The sequence below is a fragment of the Dendrobium catenatum genome, unplaced genomic scaffold (genome assembly GCF_001605985.2).
Source record: "Dendrobium catenatum unplaced genomic scaffold, ASM160598v2 fragScaff_scaffold_1221, whole genome shotgun sequence".
NCBI classification, from domain to species: Eukaryota; Viridiplantae; Streptophyta; class Magnoliopsida; order Asparagales; family Orchidaceae; genus Dendrobium; species Dendrobium catenatum.
In genome coordinates, this window is record NW_021319683.1 from 261,276 (window position 1) to 283,917 (window position 22,642).

General features: G+C 35.4%; 1 protein-coding gene across 1 annotated transcript in view; it reads left to right on the forward strand.

The window, feature by feature from the left end:
* Window positions 1-14,265, forward strand: part of LOC110100284 — a 60,036-nt gene extending 45,771 nt beyond the window's left edge. The window contains exons 16-19 of the mRNA XM_020827721.2: window positions 7,811-7,924; window positions 8,039-8,221; window positions 8,327-8,371; window positions 13,921-14,265. Coding sequence (XP_020683380.1) covers window positions 7,811-7,924; window positions 8,039-8,221; window positions 8,327-8,371; window positions 13,921-14,055 — 477 coding nt within the window. The 3' untranslated portion in view covers window positions 14,056-14,265. The remainder of the gene's footprint in view (window positions 1-7,810; window positions 7,925-8,038; window positions 8,222-8,326; window positions 8,372-13,920) is intronic.
* Window positions 14,266-22,642: the final 8,377 nt, after the last annotated feature.

Consider the following 22,642-nt stretch of genomic DNA (forward strand, 5'->3'; position numbering starts at 1 on the left):
ACTCCGTGTGAGCAGCCAGAAGAGCGGCTTCCTCGTCTCCTATTTAACGACACGAAAAGAGTCCGATCCAACGGAACTCCTGCAGGAATCGCGGAGAAGCGACACTAGCGGCGCCGATTGCAGTAAATTAGCGGGATTTCTGTGGGATTTCCGGCCGGTTTCGTGGATACGAGGTTTGGTCTGATTTGATTTTTTTGTTTTCTTTTGTGCATTACACAGAGGTCAACAACTGGATGGTGGGCCGACGGGCTTTCCTTTAAAAAGGGTTTGGTGTTATCCTCTATTGATCATTGATACAACGATTGGGAGTCATAAGGAGATTATTATGCCGACGGGCGGCCGATGGGCAAAGAGTGACGACTCTATTATTGAGCCAACGGATATACAACGATTCATCGATATTCCAAGACCGAAAAATGCCTTAATAGCCAGTAATTGTACTTGTTCAGTAAGACTATTGTATTGAATGCATGTGTAAAGTATTGTTCTTATACTTTCTTTATGGATTTATCGATTGACTGATTTATTGATATGAAATTGATTTATTGCTATTGAATGGATTTTTTGACGGATTTATGGGTTTACTGTTACTGTATGATTTCATTGATATTGCATACTCATGTCACTGAATATTGATACTGATATGGATATTGTTATTGCATTGATTCATTGATACTGCGGACACTGATATGATTGATTCATTGATAATATAGATTTATTGATACTATTGATTCATTGATACACTGAATATTGATCTGCTACATGTGATACATTGACCATATGATATAGAATATGTTTTTACTGTATTGATTTGATTTCAATTGTTCTTACGATGTATTGATTGATTATTTTATATGATTTTATACCGATTGATACTATTGACCGGGGATGATTTCTTTATTCATTGATTTGATTGATCCTATTGATGCGATTGATTGAGGTTATTGATACGATATTAATTTGATTGATATTATTGATTTGACGATTTTCTCTATGAATTTCTCTACTGTTTATCGATCCTTCTACTGATGATTTTGGTATCTACCGATCATGCATTGATTACTGATTTTTTGTATCTGCATAGATTCAATGATCATGTGTAAGTGATTGTTATGGATTTGACTGATTGACATGCATATTGTTCAGTACCGTGCTTTGATTTCAATTGTAAGTATTAGGTGACCTGCTGGGCTTTTTGAAGCTCATTATATGTGGTTAATATTTTCAGGTCAGGGTAAGGGACCAGGAGGAGATTGAGGTTGATCAGGAATCTTCAGGTTTTTGTTCTTTTGTTATAGTGATTCTTTTTGTACTCATGACAGGATAGATTACTTGTGATTGATGTGTAGATCCTGAGTATTGTAAATGAACTTTTGGGAATGATCAGAATATGTACATTGATGTTTTTTTTTAAATTGTAGATTTTGTTATACGGTTTATCTGATTGATGATTATAGATATCTCTGGTAAGTTATAATTTAAAGGATCGATTGAATAATTCTTCCAAGTTAGATCTTGGGGCGTCACATTTTCAGATCTTGCTTTTACCATCTTGACGTAGAGATCGGAGCACATGCGGAGTATGAAGAGTGGTAAAAGTTCTATTACACAAATATGAGAAGACATCAATGATGGATAAGGTAACACTCTTTAACAACCCAAAAGCTTAAATGTTTGGGATTCTCGTTGTTGATTTGATTAGCCCAATTCGATTAAGAGAGTTGAATAAATAGAGCATAGGATGCTCAAGACAGTGAAGGTTATTTGTGTAGAATAAATAGTTAAATGAATTGGAGTCCATTTGAGCGATGAGTAATGTTATTTAGACTGGTTGTAAAATTGGGAAATGTTCTGCCCTACAAGTGTCTCGCCTAGTGCCTCTGACATCTCCATCAACAACCATGGTTAAATATGGCTTGCTTCTAGGGGGAATGGTTGAGACCTTTAGTGATTCAGAAGTTTAAAATTTTCTCTTTTGACTCTGCAGCCATTCCCTTAATTATTGGAGTTTGTGGATGGCGATTGTCTACCAAATGATCTTCCATCAACTTGGCCAATTGAGAAGCATGCAATAGTGATTGTAGATGTAACATGTGCATTGAATAGCTCCTTAAAGTGATTGTAAAAAATCTTGCACCCTAGCTTCCATCAAAGAAGAGGCAAGTAGTTTTAAGTGATGGAAAAGAGGCCGAGAAGAGTGGAGGTAGGCTGAGTTTGCACCAAGATGCTTTTGTTGAGTGAGCTTACTCTTCTTTTACAATCCCTATTGTGCACTTAATTTTAGTCCCTCAACATAAGTCGACAAATAATCGTGGACATCAACATGGATCCTCTTCTCACAAAGACCAATCTAACTTCAATGGCTTTTGATCTTCAGCTCGACATATTTTCGAAATATGTACATAGCCACCTATACAAGCCATCATTGAATAATCTACACATATTAGTGATGAGGAGGCTCATGCTGATTTGGTAGAGTATATTCCTTATTGCCAACAACCTTAAGAAAGTGGTCACAAAAAATGCTGATCTAAGAGGTGAGATGGACCAAGCATGTGGTAGGAAATAGTAATGAAACCAGAGAGAAAATTGTGCTGAATTCAAAATTTCAGCAATATTCAAAATAGATTTTTAGAAGTCTGTAAATAAACTGCAAGGAAATACGCTTTTGATTGAATAATGGATGAACGAAACAACTCGATACAATGGATCTTCGATATGAGAAGAAGATCCGGCTCTCCCAATCCCTAGCCGATGACTAGAGCCCAAACAACACCAAGAGATCCCAAATTTCAGATGATCTCCTCCCCCTAGGAAGAAACTACTTAAAGAAAAATACAAGTAAGAAATCCTTAAACAGTCATTAATTTTGAATTTTTTCCTCCCAAAGCCTTCACTAATTACAACCATTACTCTCTATTAAACCAGTTGGGCCCCACAATGCCATCAGCCCATCTGTCTGCTTCTTCATAATTTGTTGTACTCTCAATAAGTGTCTCTTCAATTCCTCTAGCACCTTATCATTTTCCTTTAAGTACTACTCTACTGAAGAGACTGGTGTGCTCCTCTACCCAAAATGCACTAAGTGTGGAGGTTGTTGTTGTGCAATGTTTTGAATGGGGTCAGCTGAGAAGTTGAGTGATATGACGTGTTGTACCAATACTCTGATCATGTTAGCCACTTGGCCCACATCATAGGTGTTTCAGACGCAAAACACCGCTTGTAAGTCTCCAGGATTCTGTTGACTACCTCCGTCTGCCCATCTGTCTGTGGGTGGTAGGCGATGTTGCTCTTGAGAATCGTGCCCTGCAGCCTGAACAACTCCCTCTAGATTCCAAAATTGACTGAGAAACACCTTATCTCGATCAGATACTATCGACTCTGAGATTCCATGAATGCTGCTGCTACTGTAACGGCTGTGTAGGTGATGCATACATGTTTTAGTCTATTTTGTTTTAATGTAATTTGAACAATATATAGTTGTGTTTTTAATTTTTTTTAGCATGGAGAGGCATGGCAAACCTTGGTTTTGCTGGCTTCTGGGTCCAATTAGTCCTTGAGCTGCTTGCTGTTCATGGTTTTGAGCTGGTTGCTATTCTCGGCTGAGCCTTGGCTGCTTGGTATTGAGCTCAAAATGCTAGATTCTACTTGGAGTTAGGTTATAAATGCTTGAGCTGAAGTTTAGCTCAATGATTGGGGAATAAATGCACTTCCTAATTCATTAATTCAAAAAGGTATGCTATTATTTCAAGAGTTTATTATGGAGTGGACTTGTGCCTCTTCACCTCCCTTTGCCTTCTCGGTTTTCCCTTGCTGGCTGGTTTCCCGTGATTTGCTTCTTTGTCTCCAGTGCTGGCTCTTCGGGTCCCTTGCTGGCTGGTTTCTCGTGACCTGTTGCCTTGTCTCCTGTGCTGGCTTTTCGGGTCCCTTGTTGGCTGGTTTCCCGTGGCTGATTGGTGGGAATTTCGTGGACTATTTCCCTGTTTTCTGTGCAGATTTCCTGCTGCTGTTTTGCTATCTTTTGGCCTTCTATTTAGTGACTTTTGGCCTTTCATTTCCCCAATTCTAATTGGATTTGGTTGGAGGTGTTATGGCTATTTGTCTACCTTCTTTTGCTATAAAAATGAGTTGTTTTGGGATGAAAAAGGTTGTTGAATGTTGTGAGCAAAGTCTCTACAAAAACCTAAGGGTTTCTTCTCTTGAAAAAGGTTGAGAGCTTGTTCCACCCCCTTTCCTCCTCTCTATTTCGTCTTGGCTTTTAACCCCTTCTTATGTACGCAAGTTCCACTTCACCTGTATCCTTCTTCTTGAGCTTTGGAAGTTGTATGTTGGTTGAAATTTGGAGACATTTGCCAGAGGAGTTTGGTAGGACGTTGGACTCATTTGCAGTGGTGGACCCTCGGTTTGCAAGCCTAAGCACAATTTTATATTTTCTTACTTTCGTTGCATGTGAGGAAACCCGCTGAACGGGTTTACTGAAGATAGCATTTTTTTTTCTTCGTTTGATCTTTACTTTTGTTTCTTCGTATGTTTGTTTGGTTGTTTGCAAGCTATAGTGAATTGAGTTTGATTCTTTCTATTTGTCCTGGTGTTCTCCAATTTGTCTCTTCTCTTTAGTAATTGCATGCATCAGTAGGGATGTTGCATGGGAATGAAATGATCATATTTATTCAACCTGTCAACCACCACCATAATCACTGTGAACCTCTTAGATAGTGGTAGCCCATCTATTCATGATCACCTCCTCCCATACTCTGTCAAGAATAGCTAAGGGTTGAAGTAATCCCCCTGGAGTCATAGCCATGCACTTGTTTCTCTGGCACACCTCACACTGAGCTACCATCTCCTCCATATTCTTGTGCATCCCTTTCAAATACAGTTTTGCTGCCAACCTTCGATAGGTCTTCTGCACCCCTGAATGACCTTTAACCATGCTTTCATGGAATTCTTGCAGCAGGTGGGGCATATGAACTGAGGTTCGTGGCATCACAAACCTCCCTTAGTACAGTAGTTTCTCTCTCAAGGGAGTAGCGTGGGTGGTTTCTTTCATCCTTTAGTAAATTCCTCCTAATCTTCCTCAGATCCTCATCCTGCACACTTTCTTCTTTGATAGCCCCCCAATCCACCATCAGTGGTACTGAAATGGACATCTCCTGGAGCTCCCTCCCACATCTAGATAAGACATCAATCGCCTTATTCTCCAATCCTGGTCTGTTCTAAATCTCAAAATCAGAGCCTAGCAATCTGGACAGCTACCTCTGATGCTCTTCAGTCACCATCCTTTGCTCTAGCAAGTATTTCAAGCGTCTCTGGCTGGTTCTAACAATGAATTGCCGACCCAACAATTATGGATGTCACTTCTGAATGGCTAACATGATGACCATCAATTCCCTCATAGATTGGCTTCAACCTAGCTTTGATTGTCAACACTTGGCTAAAGTAGGCAATGGGTCCGATATTCTACATGAGCATGACCCCCAACCCATACCCCGATGCATCTATCTCCACTATAAAGATCTGACTGAAAATCTGGTAGAGCTAAAATTGGTATGATGGTCATGAACTTCTTCAGTCGCTTAAAGGCCTGGGTAGCTACCTCTCCCCACAGGAAGTAATCCTTCTTCAACTACTTTGTCAAGGGTTAGGCTATGGTGTTGTATCTTCTCACAAACGTCCTGTAATAACCAATCAACCCTAGGAAGACCCTCAACTCTCTCAAATTACTAGGTAGAGGTCATTTTTGTATTGCCTCAATTTTGGTTTGATCGAAAACCACCCCCTCTTGAGATACCACGTGCTCCAAGTATTCCACCATAGTTTATGCAAAGCTGTATTTCTTTAGGTTGGCCCTCATCTGATACTCCCATATAACTCTTAATCCTCAAATGCTCCAGATGTTCCTCCTTGGACTTGCTATATACCAGTATGTAGTCAAAGAAAACTAGTACAAACTTTCAGAGATAGGGTTGGAATGCCCTGTTCATAAAGGACTACAAGATAGTTGGAGTATTGGTGAGACCAAATGGCATTACTAAGAACTCGCAGCGCCCCTCGTGTGTCTTAAATGCAATCTTCTAGACATCCTCCTCTTTCATCCCGATCTGATGGTAACTTGACTTCAGATCCAACTTGGTATATACCACTGCTCTATACAGCTCATCTAGTAACTCATCGATCACCGGAATAGTGAACTTGTAAGGCACAGTTTCCTTATTCAAGGCCCGGTAGTCCACACAAAATCTCCAGCTCCCATCCTTCTTGACCAGTAAGACTGGGTTAGAATAAGGGCTCACACTTGGCCTAATAATCCCCGCCCTCAGCATTTCACGGATCAACTTCTCTTTCTCGTCCTTCTGAATCTGAGGGTAACGATATGGACGAATGCTAATTGGTGACACCCCCTTTCCTCAAGGTGATGGCGTGCTTCTGCTTCCTGAGTGATGGGAGGCCTTGGGGTGGCTGAAAAGCCTCTATGAACTACTGAATGAGTGGTTGTACTGAAAGAGGAATATCTCTCCTCTCTTCTAGCTTAATCCCTTATAAGCTTTACATTTCCACCAGAAATCCTCCCCCAGCTATGAATGTAGTAGATCAATGTGGTAGTGGGAGGAAGCAAGTGTTGAATGGGTGGGTGCACATTTAGGCACATGCATAAAGTGGCTATGCATGAACAACATAACATGCGAATGGACAGTGTGCAGACTGGATGCATAAGGTGTGGGTGTGAGATGGTCATTACGGGTCTAGGGGAGGTTGCAGTGGGCAAGGTTCGTGATTTGTGAGCGAGTGGTTGAGGGTTGCAGGTGAAGAGAGAGTGGGAAAAAGTGGGGGACAGGAGAAGCAGGTTTTTTTACTAACCCCGATTTGATACCATGTTAGAAGGACAAATTCTTTGTTTTTAACAAATACAATTCCTCTATTACAATAGAGGATTAAATACAAATAATATTTGACACAACAAAATAAGCATTCACCGTCCACTAAATATGGTATATTTTTCTAATTTAATAACTTTCATGCAAACAAGCCACAAAAGAATAAGGTTTCCTCTTGCATCTTCTCTCTTTTAAAGCTTTCATCTATCTGATTTTGCTAAATCCAATCCAGTAACTTCTCCATATTATTCTTATCTATTAGATTTGCTATTGTAAACAAGCTGATGATCTCAGGATGATGATGGTAATGATTGCAAATAATTTGATGATGGATGTATTGTTGGATTTCATAAGAAAGAAATTGGGGAAGTATTATAGTTTAAGGTGATCTTTTGATGATTTCTCTTACCAATTTTATCCTAAAGAAGTATTTAATCTTCCAAATTAATGCATCCCTTATTTGTCAAGATTCTCATCTAGACCAACTAGAAAAATAATTATGGTAGATAATTTGGTTTATTTTCTAATTGTTTCATATTCCATTTTAAAGTCGATCTACTTTCATCAGATTATTCCTTATGTAAAATATATTTACAAGTTGCTATGATTTGCATCACATTCTTTTCTTAGCTAAAAATTAATAAATTATGATCACCAGTATCTTTTGCATATATAAGGATATATAATAAATTAAGAGCCCCTTTTTCTTGATGACATTCTGTTCTCTAGTCATTGGCAATATGTTTATCAAACTTAAAAAAGTTCATATGCTACACGTTGGAAGTTATTCCTTTTTTTTTCCTTTGTTAATGTAAATGGTAGAAAATCATCTCCTTCATGAAATTTATGCATCTCTGGATCTAAGAAAAGCTAAATGTTTTTTTCTATAAATGGATTTGAAAATGATGCATTATTGTTTCTTCTATATTTTGCAGAAAGAATATATTAGATACAAATTGTCAAAAGGGTGGAAGCGTTTGGTTGTGTACAAGTCTGGCATTCATGCTCTTGGTCTTTATACATCTCAATTCATAGCTCGAGGAGCTATGGTAACCTAACTTGTTTTACAAGATTTAATTTTGCTACGATTATGTAATTTTACTCCCTTTGTGTGACTGAAAACTTTTATGCTGGCTATTAATTACATTAACCTTCATTCACAGGTAGTTGAGTATGTGGGTGAGATTGTAGGACTTAGAGTTGCAGATAAACGAGAAATTGAGTACCAGTCGGGAAGGCGGCTACAATGCAAAAGTGCATGTTACTTCTTTAGGATTGATAAGGAGCATATTATAGATGCTACTCGGAAAGGGGGCATTGCTCGATTTGTCAACCACTCATGTCTGGTACTTTTGACATCCCCAATGCATCGATACATCTTCAAAAGATTCAATGTTTTGCTTCATTTTGATTGGACTCTGATATTTGCACTTTCATTTGATTTTGTTTAGCCAAATTGCGTTGCCAAAATAATATCCATCAAGAATGAGAAGAAGGTAAGCTACCTCAAAACATGTTACAACTGTCGCTAAACAAAAATTTAGTAAAGACTATCTTTTGTCCATTATTATTATTTTTTCAATCTTATTCATGTAATCCTATGCTCTAAAATTGATTACTTTTGTCCCTTCGTTTGTTTGCAAGTCCAACAATACTGTGAATAACATAATTATGAGTCTTTGGGCCATTTATCCTATGGAAGTTTTGAAAATACCAACTGAACTTGGTGGCAATTGATGAATAAAATGATAATGTTGTAAACTACATTTATAACTATGTTTTAACTTAATTCTCAAATGCATGGTGGCGCTACCAAGGGATATCACATATCACGCTAGTAGAAGTAGAGAAAGTAAAGCTTATCCATTTACCTTGAAAGAAGTGATACTGATGTAGTACGAATCAACTTGCAAAGCTCAATTGGCTATGGGACAATTATAAGAACTCAGTTCAGGCTATAATAGATTGAACCAAAACCATTTTCAAGCCTTCTGTAGGCTCATTTTTAATCATGCTTGAATTTCTCATTATTTTAAATGTTAATAACTATATTAGGTCTTTATTTTATTTTGGTTAAGAATAAGTTTAAATTTGAATTTTTATTAGATTTTAATATGATTGAGTTTTCTTAGCTTTGTAATTTTATTTTGTATAGATAGGATTCCTGTTATGTAACAGATTATATTGATTGAATGAATGAAATTATTTGTGGCCAATTGAGTGCTTACTTATTTAAGTTTTTTTTTTACACATTCTGCTCATAGAAGCTTGTGATGTGTGATTTGCTTGCACCAAGTTAGGAGCACTCTCTTGGCCACCTTTTTTCAGGCATCTTGCCTACTTATCCTGCCACTTACATCACACTTGAGCCATGTCAGTTCGACTCGCATTGAACACCCTCGTGAGCACCAACCCTTATGATCCCATCTACTTGTTGTAATTGATCTTGCCTACGAATCAATTAGCTCTTCAATATACACTTTCATACCCTCTTTCATATCTCTGTCACGCTCAACTTTGACCTACTAAACTTCCTTGTCGTCACTACCTCTACTTCGACAACATTGTGAATCTCCTCACCACCATCTTCTCAAGTTTCAGATGCATCATGTGGTTTTAGCAAAAGTGCATCACTTTTTTTTTATGAAAATCAATATTATTTTACACTTTGCAAATATAATACTTAAGGATATAAGGTTTATCCTTTTAAATTTTCCTAAACTTTGTATGTTGATGACTTATTCACATGCTTATGATGAAAATCCTTAGATCCGTATATAGTAATGAAGCATATTAAGGGTTATGTTATGTGACAATCCAACTCAAAATTTTACTCATAGATTCTAGACAATTTGTTACACAAGCTCCACAAATTCTTTTGACTCCACTTTTACTGCATGTTTCGTAAATTGCCAACACCTCTTATTTTTGTACTTATGATGTTGATATTTATTGCCTCTGTGGTGATGGATTTTTAGGTCACTATTGTGTTTTTTTTTTATTTGAGATTATTATTGTGGTTGAGGATGATTTTTAAATATTATATTGAAGTAAAATGAAATCCATCTATTAAGTGCTTTAGCCTCAGAATATTGTTCAACGAGAGGCAATTTCTCTTGTAGGCGCAGTTGAATATCTCCACTTCATTTATCATTATGACAGGAGAGTTCTGCTACTTAAGATGATTATTGTTTTCTTTTGTTAAGCCTAATAGAGATGTAAATCTGTAATGTGAATTTAATTAAAGTCTCCTAGTCAATTATTGGTCCACATTATCAAAACCTTACAAGTGCATGATGTTTAAAGCCACTGAATACCTAAAATATCCATATAGCTACCTGTTTTGTGTATTTCTTCTCCTTATGCTCCTTTCATTATACGTTCGTTTCTTCCATTAGATATATAGCGCTGTCACTTCCTTCTCCATGGTCAACATTATACTCACGAGGAGAAGAGTTCTTTGTTGGCTAAGTGAATTTATGCATTGCAAATCTGGCCAAGTTTGCCAACAAAAGCCAATTATAGGGCTCAATCCAAGCTAAAGCAAATCTGAACAGGGTTCATTTTCAAGTCTTTGCTAACCTATTTTTTACATTTGGTAGGAGCTTCCATAATTTTGTAAATTTGAGTTATTTTATAGAGTTTTTATTTTATTATGCACAGGAATATGTTTTAATTCAAATGCTTGTTTGATTTGGATATGATTGAATTTTTATTTAAAAGTGGAAAAATCACGGGTCTTGACCCTGTTAAAATGATTCCAGTAATGTTTATTGTTGATTATAAATGAGGATCTTTCTCATGGGGAAGGCCTTGGCTCAATGTATCATATAAAACACATTACATAGTTGGGGTTTGAAGAATCCAATGATAAGGGAGTCATTCTCAAGAGAAGATTGTCCTATTCATTGGTTAGTAGGATGACGGAGGTCAAAGGGACTATAGTCGGCCGGTGACGGAGGTCGGGGGGACTGTAGTCGGCAGCGGCGGGCGATGGGGTTGGAGGGACTATAGTCGGTGGACGACTGAGGTCGGAGGGACCGTAGTCGACGAGCGGCAGAGGTCGGAGGGACCGTAGTTGGTGGGCGATGGTGGTCAGACGGACCGTAGTCGGAGGACGACAGTGGTCTAAGGGAGCGTAGTCGGTGGGTGAAGGAGGTCGGAGGGACCGTATTCGGCGGGTGACGGTGGTCGAATGGACCGTAGTTGGTGTGTGACGATGGTTGGAGGAGCTCTAGATCCTTGAAGCCTCAGAGTTTTCTTCAATTTCGAACCAAATGTGGCATGCCTCGTAAATATGTGGGGGTCTATTTATAAATTTTTGAAAGTGGCATGCCTCGTAAATATGGATAAGATATGGTGCAAATTCGGAGTGCTCCATCCGATGGCCCATGTTGATCTTCTCGATCATAGAGTGTTTGTCAAGTATTTATGTGCCCAAATGATGTCAGAATTAAGCGATCTTGGGCTTGTTGGATTTGTCTCGTCGAGCCGCTTGATTCGATTATAAGCATGCCATATTTGGATACCATCCGATCATCCAATTAATGATTTAAAGCTTCCAAATATGCTTTAGTCCCTTGATTTGGACCCATTTGGGCTCGGATTGAACTTATTTTGGTGTTGTCGTGTTCGTCTTCTTGAGATGTTCAACTTGACTATAGATTTTGCTGAAATTATAGTTCAGATGGCTCCTCATTTAATTTTGGAAGTTTCCAACTTGAATACGCCTTGAGATTCGTGCTCGATAAAGACAATTTTTGGTGATGTATCACCTATATTAATATAAATTGGGATCCATGCAATGTCTTAGAATCTTGATTGAGTGAATGACATTATTTTTGATCAATTTAGTACTTTTTAAATGCAAGTTGTGTGCATGGATGGCTACAATTTGCGTATGATGTGTTTCTTGTACCCTTCTATCAGGCAGATTTTATCTGGAAAGGCATAATAAATAAATAGGAAAAAGGAACCCCTTTGCACCATTCCTGCCACGCTGGTTCACTTCAGGATCACCGAAGCGTACCACAATCACCCGCCCTCATGCGATTTGCTGGCCAACTGATGTGGCCAGAATGATGCTACTTTGCTAAATTTTTAGCAAGGGACTTATTTTATTTATTCAATTTATATGATTATTTTGTATATTTGTTCCTGTTTTGGTGCCTCAGATAAAATATGCACTGTCCATCTATCCATCATTGTATATGTTCTATGAACGTTTTTGATAAGTGATGCACGCAAGATTTAACCATGGCTGCAATTCCTGTGCTGTACACATGTAAATATAAATGACCAGTCTGGAGTAGCATTGAGGCTAAATGAAGTTTCCCTTGATAATAGCACTTTTTTTTTATGTATGTGGGTCTTTTTGGAAATAGTATAGTGTTAATACCTGCCTTCTTGGCTATTGAGTGCTAGAATCTTGATCTAGTTTTTTTTTTTTTTTTTCATTTTTTTCCTTGAAACTACGAAGATTATGGTAGTTGTTGTGGAGAAGAACTAGTCATAAAATGGTCCCCTAACACTTTATGAGGGACTAAAATGGTCCTCTAACTCTTTTGAGGGACCAATTTGATCTCTTATCTCTTTAAAAAAGGATCTTCTTGGTCCTAACATCAAATTTTGAGATTAATGGTGTTAAATCAAGGAGTATTTTAGTCATTTTTAATTAAATTATTTATTAAATATAATTATCAAGTAATAGTATTTTTTTAAATATTCAACATTTATTTAATAAAAAAATTATTAATAATTCTAGTTTTAATTTTTGATCATTATAGACTAGAATTGTTAATAAATTTTTTTATTAAAGAAATTTTTAATAAATAAAAAAAAACTATTATTTGATAATTTCATTTAATAAATAATTTAATTAAAAATTGAACAAAATACTTTTTGACTTAACAACATTAACCTCAAAATTTGATGTTAGAATAAAAAATGTCTCCTTTTAAGGAGTTGAGTGAACAAATTGGGCCCTCAAAAGAGTATGAGATCATTTTGGTCTGTCACAAAGAATTGAGGGACCATTTTGATCATTTTCTCGTACGACCAATGTAAGTGGTTGCTTTGTTACGTTCATTATAATGCTTCTCAAATTTTACAACCTGAGAGCATCACCAATGCTTGAAATTCATTTAAGTTCTTGTCTCTTTATGGAATTTTTATTGCGTCCTCCCACCTGACGTAGAGATACGTCAGCCCAGAGCTAAATTCGCGCTAAAAAACGAGAAATACCAAGCAAATACCGAGCAATACCAAACAATAACGAGGAATATCATCATGTGAAGACCAATACCGAGTTATACCGAGCAATACCGAGCAATACAAAAAAATACCTAGTTTTTCCTAGAACGAACTCGGTATTTTTTTGTATTGCTCGGTACAGCTCAGTACAGCTCGGTATAACTCGGTATTGGTCTTCACATGATGATATTCCTCGTTATTATCAAATAATACCTAGCAATACCGAGCAAAAACCGAGTTTTTTGGTGGTGGGAGGACGTATCTCTACGTCAGGTGGGAGGACGCAATAAAAATTCCTCTTTATGACCCTGACCGAGATCCTATCCCAAAATTACCACCTGCAAACTGCAGCATATGCTTTTAAAAAAAGGCCTTTTGCCATATGCTACAAGGAGTATTGGAATCAGGTTTTCCTCAAACCCTCTTAGGTTTTTTGAGAAAATCATGTAGTTATGTTTAATATAATTTTTTTTTTCTTAAATTCAGTTTTAATCATATATGTTATAAAATTTTTGCCACTCATAAATTTTTGGTACATTTGAAATTCTAGTTCCACCACTAGCTTAAAAAAATGATTTAAATTGAGAAGTTATTTCAGAGTTTTGAGTTTTTTTTTTCAGAGTTTTGAGTTAGTATCCAAGATTGCATTTAAAAACGTCACGTCTTTTTAAATACCCAACTTTTGTTTTCTACTAATAAACATTTCAGAATCTTTATATCTACTGTTTTATTTTGCCAGGCATTGTAACCTTTAAACATAAGAAGTGATTAAGGTTCCTTTTTATAAGTGCAGGTTGTGTTTTTTGCTGAAAGGGATATTAACCCTGGGGAGGAGATTACTTATGACTACCATTTCAACCGGGAGGATGAAGGTAAGAAAATTCCTTGTTTCTGCAATTCAAAAAATTGTAGGAGGTATCTAAACTAGGAAGCTTTTCTCCGGAATTCAGAATCTCGTTAGGCTCATTGGTTCTAACTCTGTTCTTGAGAAGTTGTGCCAGTTTGATTTTAATGAGGTTTTCCTGCTAAATTTGAAAAGACCGTTTAAGCGTCAATTGAATTTTTCGCAAAAAATGGTAATGTACCTGTATAATATCATTGCAACATAAATAAGATTGCTGTGATGAGGTTGGTTTTACCTTCCCCTTGCTTTTACATCCTTTATTTTTTATTGAGAATCTCAATATAGATTATGATCACAATACATGCAGAAGGTGTATTTTTTGCTGAGGATCTCAGCTTGAATTACAATGTCAAATGCAAAAGGGTGCAACATAGATGAAAATTTTATTATGGCCTATGGGATGTTTTTGACACAGAGTGCCCCACACTCTTTGAAGTGCCCCACATTCTTTGAAGTTCCCCACACTGTTTGAAGCCATCAAAATTGTCTCACTTCGCAATATATAGTCACAATAATATCTTCGATTCCGTTTTGAAAGGGGCATACTATTCTACTTTTTGAACTTGATTTGTTGAGGATTGAGTTTTAGAGACTTATAATGGTTGTGCTTGAATTTGACATCTCTTGTAAAGCCCTTAATGATAGCTTGTACAATGAATTGTGATTAGCATCCACAATAATCTACTTCTAAGAGGAGGGTGGTGGTGGTGGTAGTGGTGGAGATCTTGATATATAATCCAATGTCTACCTACTTAGTAGTATTTTACTTAGCTTCATGTTGAGACTTGGGAGTAAGCAAAGAATGAAACAAACAACAGAGAAAACATATTAATATTTAACTTGAAAGAACTCGAAAATGATAAAAAATCCTTAAGACACACGAAGCCAAGAAATCCACTATAAAAAATGGGAGGAATTATATAGATCTTACTCACGTTCTCCTAGTATTCACATCCTTTCATGCACACATCTTTTGAGTTTACAATCGTATAAAAATTGCAGGAAAAAAATGACTTAGTTGGCTCGTAATGCTGCAGTGTTGGGCTCGTAGCGCCTTGGCCTTGTGCTCGTAGTGCATCGGCCCTAGGTTTTTTGTCCAATAGTGGGTCCATAGTGTTGTGGCACAATGTTTATAGTATTGCGACACCAAGCTCTCTATCCCATAGGGGATTCTTAGCGCTTTGACATTGGATTTACAATGTCGCGGCATTGTATGGATAGCTCGACCGACGAAATTGAGATTTGAGTCAATAGTACGGCCTGATTGATCGACACAATCATATCCTACTATGAAACTAAAACTTCTCAATATAAATTACAATGTCAATAATACAAAATGTGTATTTTTGTTGAGGATTTTTGGCGTATATTACACTGTTAATACGTGCAAAAGGGGTGCAATATCGATGATTTTTTTTTTTTTTTTTTTCATATCTATGGGATGTTTTGAGATATTGTGCCCACAAATTGCTACACTCCTTTGAAATCAGCGGCCTAGAGATTGGTCGGGTGATCATTACTAATTTCAATGCCATATGTTTGATTATAAAGCCATAAAAGTTGTCTTTTTCTTTGCAATATAGAATCATAGCTGTCTCTTCAATTCCATTTGAATGGGCATAATAATCTACTTTTTAATTGTGATTTTTTTAGCATTGAATTGATGGGGCATATAATGTTTGGACTTGAGTTTGATAGCTCTTGTGAAGCCCTTAATGATAGCTTATATGATGAAATGTGATTAGCATCCACAATATTCTACTTTTGAGAGGGATTTACGAGGAAATAGACATGCTTATTTGATCCAGTTGCTACTAACAAGAATCACATGGTTGTTGAGGTTAAATCTTGTTGGTTGCTCCATTGTAGAATGGATTGTGAGATATTCTAATAACTTTATGGATTGACTCATGGTGGAGTAAGGAACAAAAGATTGTACTCCACTGGCATACATGATTCCTCTTTCCCTATGGGGAGTTGGATCAAGAGAACTGAAACTAGGCCTTGTTTGATATGGTTAAAAGTGTTTGACAAGATAAATGTCACACCTTCGAAGCTTGATAAAATTGGAGTTTCTTCATTGAAATTTGTTAAGTAGATAGGGTTAGAGAGACGACTGGTTCGCACACTGTTTATGGTTGAATCGGATTTCATGATGTTCTATTGTCGTCTTTGGACAAGCCTAAAACAATTTGTTTGCTTAATGATTTGATAATGACATCCTTTGGAGTTATTGGGGGTGGTCACATGATGTTAGATGGCTATTGCTGAGCCATTTATTTTTATCCCATCAGTCCACAACTTATCCTCAACAATATGTGTATTGAAATGACTACTCCATTGCTACCTATGTTGCACCGATATTGATACGGCGACACCGATACGATACGATACGGATACGGGACACGTCAATTCTTAAAAATACATGATACGGGTACGGCGCGGACACGGCATCATAATTTATAAATCATACATAAAAATTAAGAAAGCAATCAAAGCTTAATATTTGAAATTACAAAAAAATGACAACAACATCATTTGTAGCCTTGTAGCTTATAATATCAAAATATAAGCAAGCATTAAATGTCTAGTACAACAACAAAAGCATAAACATAAATTGTCTAGCACATAAAGTTTTAAATATTCAATAGAAGGAATGATGTGATTAGCTTCTTCAGTGGTTTGTCTTTGAACTTCTATATCATCTTCAATAAATATCATAGCTTTTAATTCAGGCTCATCAAGTGAAAGTTTAGTAATTTCTAATATTCTCATATCATCAAGAGACTCAAATCCATCTCGGAAATGAGAGAGCTTTGCTCGCTGCCGTGGAAGTAAATACGACGTTTGTTTTTCAACGGACACGTGTATCGGATATGCGTGTCCTTTTGAAATTAAATAGTATTTTAATTGGATACGTCTTTGGCGTATCCGACACGTATCGGTGGAGTATCAGAGGTGTATTCGTGTATCGTTGTATCGGATACAGCACGCCTTCATAAATAGGTGTATCGGTGCAGCATAGATTGCTCCTTTACAGCTTTATGGAGTTATTGAGAGCACATGATGTTAATGTTGCTCATATTGAACTACAAATAGTCCTAGATATGGTGGCATAGAACATTAAGGTTTCTTTTAGGTGCTAACTTATTTTTACCCCTCAAAAGTTCTTGGAACATTGAAGTGCAGCAGCTTTAGTAAAATATTTGTTAAGTAGTCAATGTATGTAGGATGAAAAGAAGAGATTAATAAAATGATTGCTTCTCAGAGTTTAGCAATGATAAACAAAGTGAAAATGGAAGAAATGGTGAAGAGATTAATAAACAGTCGGTAGTCTCGCATTAGTTACAGAATTTCGAGATTGTCGTTGTAACGTTTCTTCCTGCTGATGCTGCATATCATATTAATCCATGTGCATCTTCTTTTTCTTCCTCCTCCGACGACGAAATACCAAGCTCTTTGTTTGATTCCAATTGAATGGCTAATGCTGCAAATATTTGTGGAATTTCTTTGAGTCCATTTAGTTGCTTGTAGGTAGAAAGTATAATTTTGAACAAAAAAATGTTCTTTTGCTCATATAAAAGAAAGTTTAGGTGCTGGTATAGTGTGCAAATACATCATAAATTGGTGGAAGCTAGGGGGTGCTTGAGGTATTGGTCTCATCTTATTTTTAGATAAATTCTATTGGCAGCTTGGCGTATAATTTTTATTAAAACATCAACAACTAAGTCTTTATTTCACTGAGTGGCGTTGGCTACATGAATTTGTTTTTTCCATTGTCCCATTAACAGTCAAGTACTTAATTCTAATACAAAAGTAATTTGTTGGGAATTATTTTAAGCTATAGTTTGCTATTTGAAAATTAGTAAAATTTGTTGGATCTGTTTATTTGATTTGATGTAATTCCAATATGTTAAACTATAATAATTTTGTTTTTACATGTTAAATGATTCTCTAGAACATGTTTATGTCCAAGCAATCAAGTGAGTCCTAATTAAATAATGTCTATTATATATGGCTATGATAATTGAAGGTTCGTAGTTTGGCGACGGTGGTAAGAGGGTCATAATTTGGTGATGGTTGTTGGGATGACCTGGTTGTTTGATGGTGATCAAAGGACCGTGGTTGAATAGTGGCGATCGGAGGGCCATAGTTGATTTATAATGGTCAAACAATAATGGTAGGGTGGTGGTTTGACGATGGTGGCTTGACGTTGATGGCTAATTGACGGTCCAATGGCTTTAATTGAATGGTGATGGTTTGGTTGCGGCTATTGGGTGGCGGAGGTCGGGCAGTGATGTTAGGGTAGAGCTTTGAGATTCTTTAAGCTTTTTACCTGCCTTTAATCTCGAGTTATGGTTCAAGCCCCAACTTTCTCTCGTCTTGTAAAGTGAATGCTTATTTATAAACTTTTAAGAGTGACATGTCGCGTACATGTATCTAAAATTTAAACTCTCCAAAATGTTCATATTGATTGCTTCGGTCATAGAATATTTATTCAACATTTAAGTGTTATAATGAGGTTAGAATTAGACTATTTAAGAATCTTTGGATTCATTTTGTGAAGATGCATGATTTGACTACAAGAATGTGAGTTTTGGAGATTATTTTGTTGTCAGTTAATATCCTGAAGTTTTTAATTATGCTTCAAGTGCTTGATCTAGGGCCTAGGCTCATTTAGTGTTGGATCGTATTACATTTGGTGTTGTGGGCTCGTCTCGTGTTGTGGGCTCGTCTCGTCGAGACCTTTGATTCGATTATATGTTTTGCTGAAATTAGAGTTTAGATGGTTATGAATTTAATTTTAGAAGTTTTCAATTTAAATATACATTTAGGGTTGTGTTCGAGCAAGAATTTTTGACGACATATTAAGTATATCCTAAAGTATAGGAAGAACATCCATGTACTTCCTTTTCAGTGGAATGATTACCATGAAAATTGAATTGTTCTCTTGATTTTAGACCACTATTAAACTTATAATTAGAGGGGTAAATTAGTCATCATCAACTTGAGCCCGAATAAGCTCGAGTTCGATTTGAGTTATGAGCTGACTCATTTATTATGAAAAAGATAAAATTATTTTTGATTCAAGAAGTATTGTATTAAAATGTAAAAAAAGAGAAATTAGATAAATGATATGAAATAATTGATATAAAGAATGAGATAATTTTTTAAAAAATATTTTTAATAACTTTTTTAGTTTAACTGTTGAATCAATATTATTTAAGTTAGTTTATACTAATATTTTTTAAAATAGCAAGTTTATGAGCTAACAAGTCGGGTTGAGCTCGGCACAAATTTGACTTATTAGCTTAATTATCAAGCTTAGTTATGTATTGAGCCAAATATGAGTTGGCTAATGACTCGGCTCGACTCATTTATAGCCCTATTTATAACACAATAAACTACTTGTAAATCACCAAGTCATAAAAGATGCTTCACATAGCCATATTGGTGAGCAGTTTAGGATTCTCTTCACTTTGATGTCAAATAGGAAAATAAATGAATTATTACATTGGGTGAATAATTTGATGCTCATTTATACAAAGTTTGTTTATATATTTAATTGAGTGAAATTGAATAAAATTTTAAATATTTATCATGTAAATAAATAAAAATGAATATTGACCGTTGGATTATTTTATATATTTTGTAACAGGTGATTTTAGAGCGATTGGGTGACTGAGTTTCTATAAATTTGAGAAATATTTTAAGCATCTTTATTTAAGAATCAAGTTTTTCTTTAATTTTATTGCATATATTATAGGAGTTTTCCATCTATTAAAATGTTTAAGATTAGTTTTTTACTTATTCTAATTTGTCACTTTATTTATAAAATGATGTTAAATATGATTGAAGTGAGGTAAATTAAATATAATGCACATTTTTCTTTATACAAATATCAGCATGTTTATTATTTATATTCTTATTAGAAAAAGTTTTTTGATTTATTAAAAAAAATTATTGTTACTAAAAAAATAATTTATTCAAAATTCAACTGAATAAATTAATATTGGAACGAAATTTCAATTATATTGGTTCAATAATACATATTGTTTGATTTTCTAAATTTTAAATTTAAAATCGATCGGTTTAAATAAATCTGTCAACCAACCCATGGAAATAAACTGAATGCATGTCTCTACCCATTGGGTAACAACCAACAAAGTTTGAATCTGGATGCATGTCATCTCCAATCGAACTGCAAATGGGCCTTTGCAGTTATTGCGAGCCACTCATTCGAGTCCCAAATGCAAACACATTATCACGTTTCTTCTCTGCTGTGAATATCATGATGTCAATATTGGTGTCGCATTATTAGCATAACTTATTTTAATAGTAGTGTTTCAAATTATTTTTAGAGATATATTCGTGTTTTTATATATGAAATATGACACAGATTTCTCATATTTGAAATGAAATTTATATTTTTATATACTTTTGTATCTATTAATGAAGATATTGAATCAAATAATTTTATATATATTCATGAAGAAATTCGTGCGTTCAATTGAGCTGTTATTTAACAATTTATAACTGGAATATATTTTATGGGACTCAACTAAATACTTATTAAAATTTTAATAAATTTTATTTCATTAAATAATAGCTTATCGAAGAGTGTCTATATACAGATAATATAATAAAGTACTAAATATATCTTTAATAATGTGAATATATTATAATAATAATGACTATAAATATTTTAATATCTAAATCATATTAAATAATTCTACTATATTAATAAATTCGTGAACCGCACTAAAAAATAAATTACATTAATGCCCTTAAACCATTCTAAGGTTAATCCGTCCTTTTCCCTCGGAAGCTATAAATAGACCGCCCGGCCAGCCGGCCTGGCCTTTATCAGAGTGCTCTGCGCTTCCAAAACCCTAACCCTTGAACGACTCCTTAGCGGAAATGGAGAGCCAAAACCAGAACATTGAGACATCTCCATCTCCATCGCCGCGTCATAAGACGACACGCCCGGCGGCGGCAACCAAGTTAATCCCTTCTTGTATTTGCGCCACCGGTTCGGAAGAGCCGCCGGCGACAGAGGCATCGACGGTCCGATCACCACCATCGTCGATTCGGAAAATGGCTGCTGAACTCAAGGATTGTTGTTTGGGGTTGACGGGGAAATCGCCGCGCCGCCGCCGTGGAGAGTTTACATACGACCCTATCAGCTACGCTCTTAATTTCGATGACGGGGATGATGGTGTGAATACAGAGGAGAATTCCCGGCGTTGCGGCAATGGCAGCATCGCCTAGAGCTAGCTCTGTGATGCATTGACAAAGACCCAAAAAATAGAAGACATAAATTTTGTGAGCATATATCACATATTATGGTTTTTTTTGGGACTTTTAGGTCAATTAAAATAAATTTATATAGTACATATTATATAATCTTAGATATATTAGTTGATAGTCAAAGCTCCTAATAGATCCAGATGAGCTGATTATAATTTTTATAATTGGTTTTAAAATTTGTATTATGAACTGTCTTTTCAATCCTCTTTTTTCTGTAATTTGTGGTATTGTTTTAATTTTTTTTTTAACTTTGAGAAAATTAAATTATAATTTTAATGAAATGTTAGTTAGTAAGTATGTCGTTAAGTGTTCGTCTCACATCGGAGAAATATTCCCAAACCCCACCGGGCTTAGCTGATTTGGTGGGTGGGAATGATTGGGAATCACCAACTCATGTTCGAATCCCCTATCATGCGGCCCTTAAGTGGAGAGAAATTAACTGTGGGTCCTGCAACTATGGGGATGGTTGCTGGTAGGCTAGCTAAGTGATTAGTTACGCAGCTAAGCGCCTCCTGGGGAGTGGAAGCGAATAGATACCCCGTTCCAAAAAAAAATCTCAAACATTGAGTTTTGCTCTTTGGGATAGTTTCTTGAAGTGGAGTATTAGAGATGACTTGCATATGATAATATGAAAGTAAATCTATTTTAATAATTATAAATCTATCATAATAATTACAAATTCAAGTCATTATTACAAATAACCAAAATTAGAAGTCATGCATAAAAATTTATAATTATCATAATTATGGTATTATATTAATGACAATAATATATATAATTATCAAAATTACAAATTATAAATTTTCATATAAAACTCTTTTATTTTATTAATTTTATAAAAAAAATGGATTTGTAATTACTATGATGGATTTGTAATCATTAGGATAAATATGCTATCATATCTATATAGTATATCATAATTTCCATAATCTCTGAAAAAAAAAACGATCAATAAATTTGACTTATAAAATAAGAATGATTTATAAAGCAAGATAAGTATCATTAAATCTAATACAATAAATGAAACAATTAGATAAATAAACAGCTCAGTAGATGAGAGTTTTTCCCCCTAAATCACTTATTAATCTAAATAAAAAATAAAATGCCAAAAAAGGAAGGGAAAATAATAAAAAAATATATATAAAAATCAAAGCTAATGAGAAATAAAATAAAATAAAATTTACATAGGGTTATGGAATATAATAATCACTTTTAAATTCTCAATAAATTCATAAGACCATCCAGCACTATAGTATTCTATGCCTTGCATGTCTTATATTCTTATTCATAGAAGCGAGGA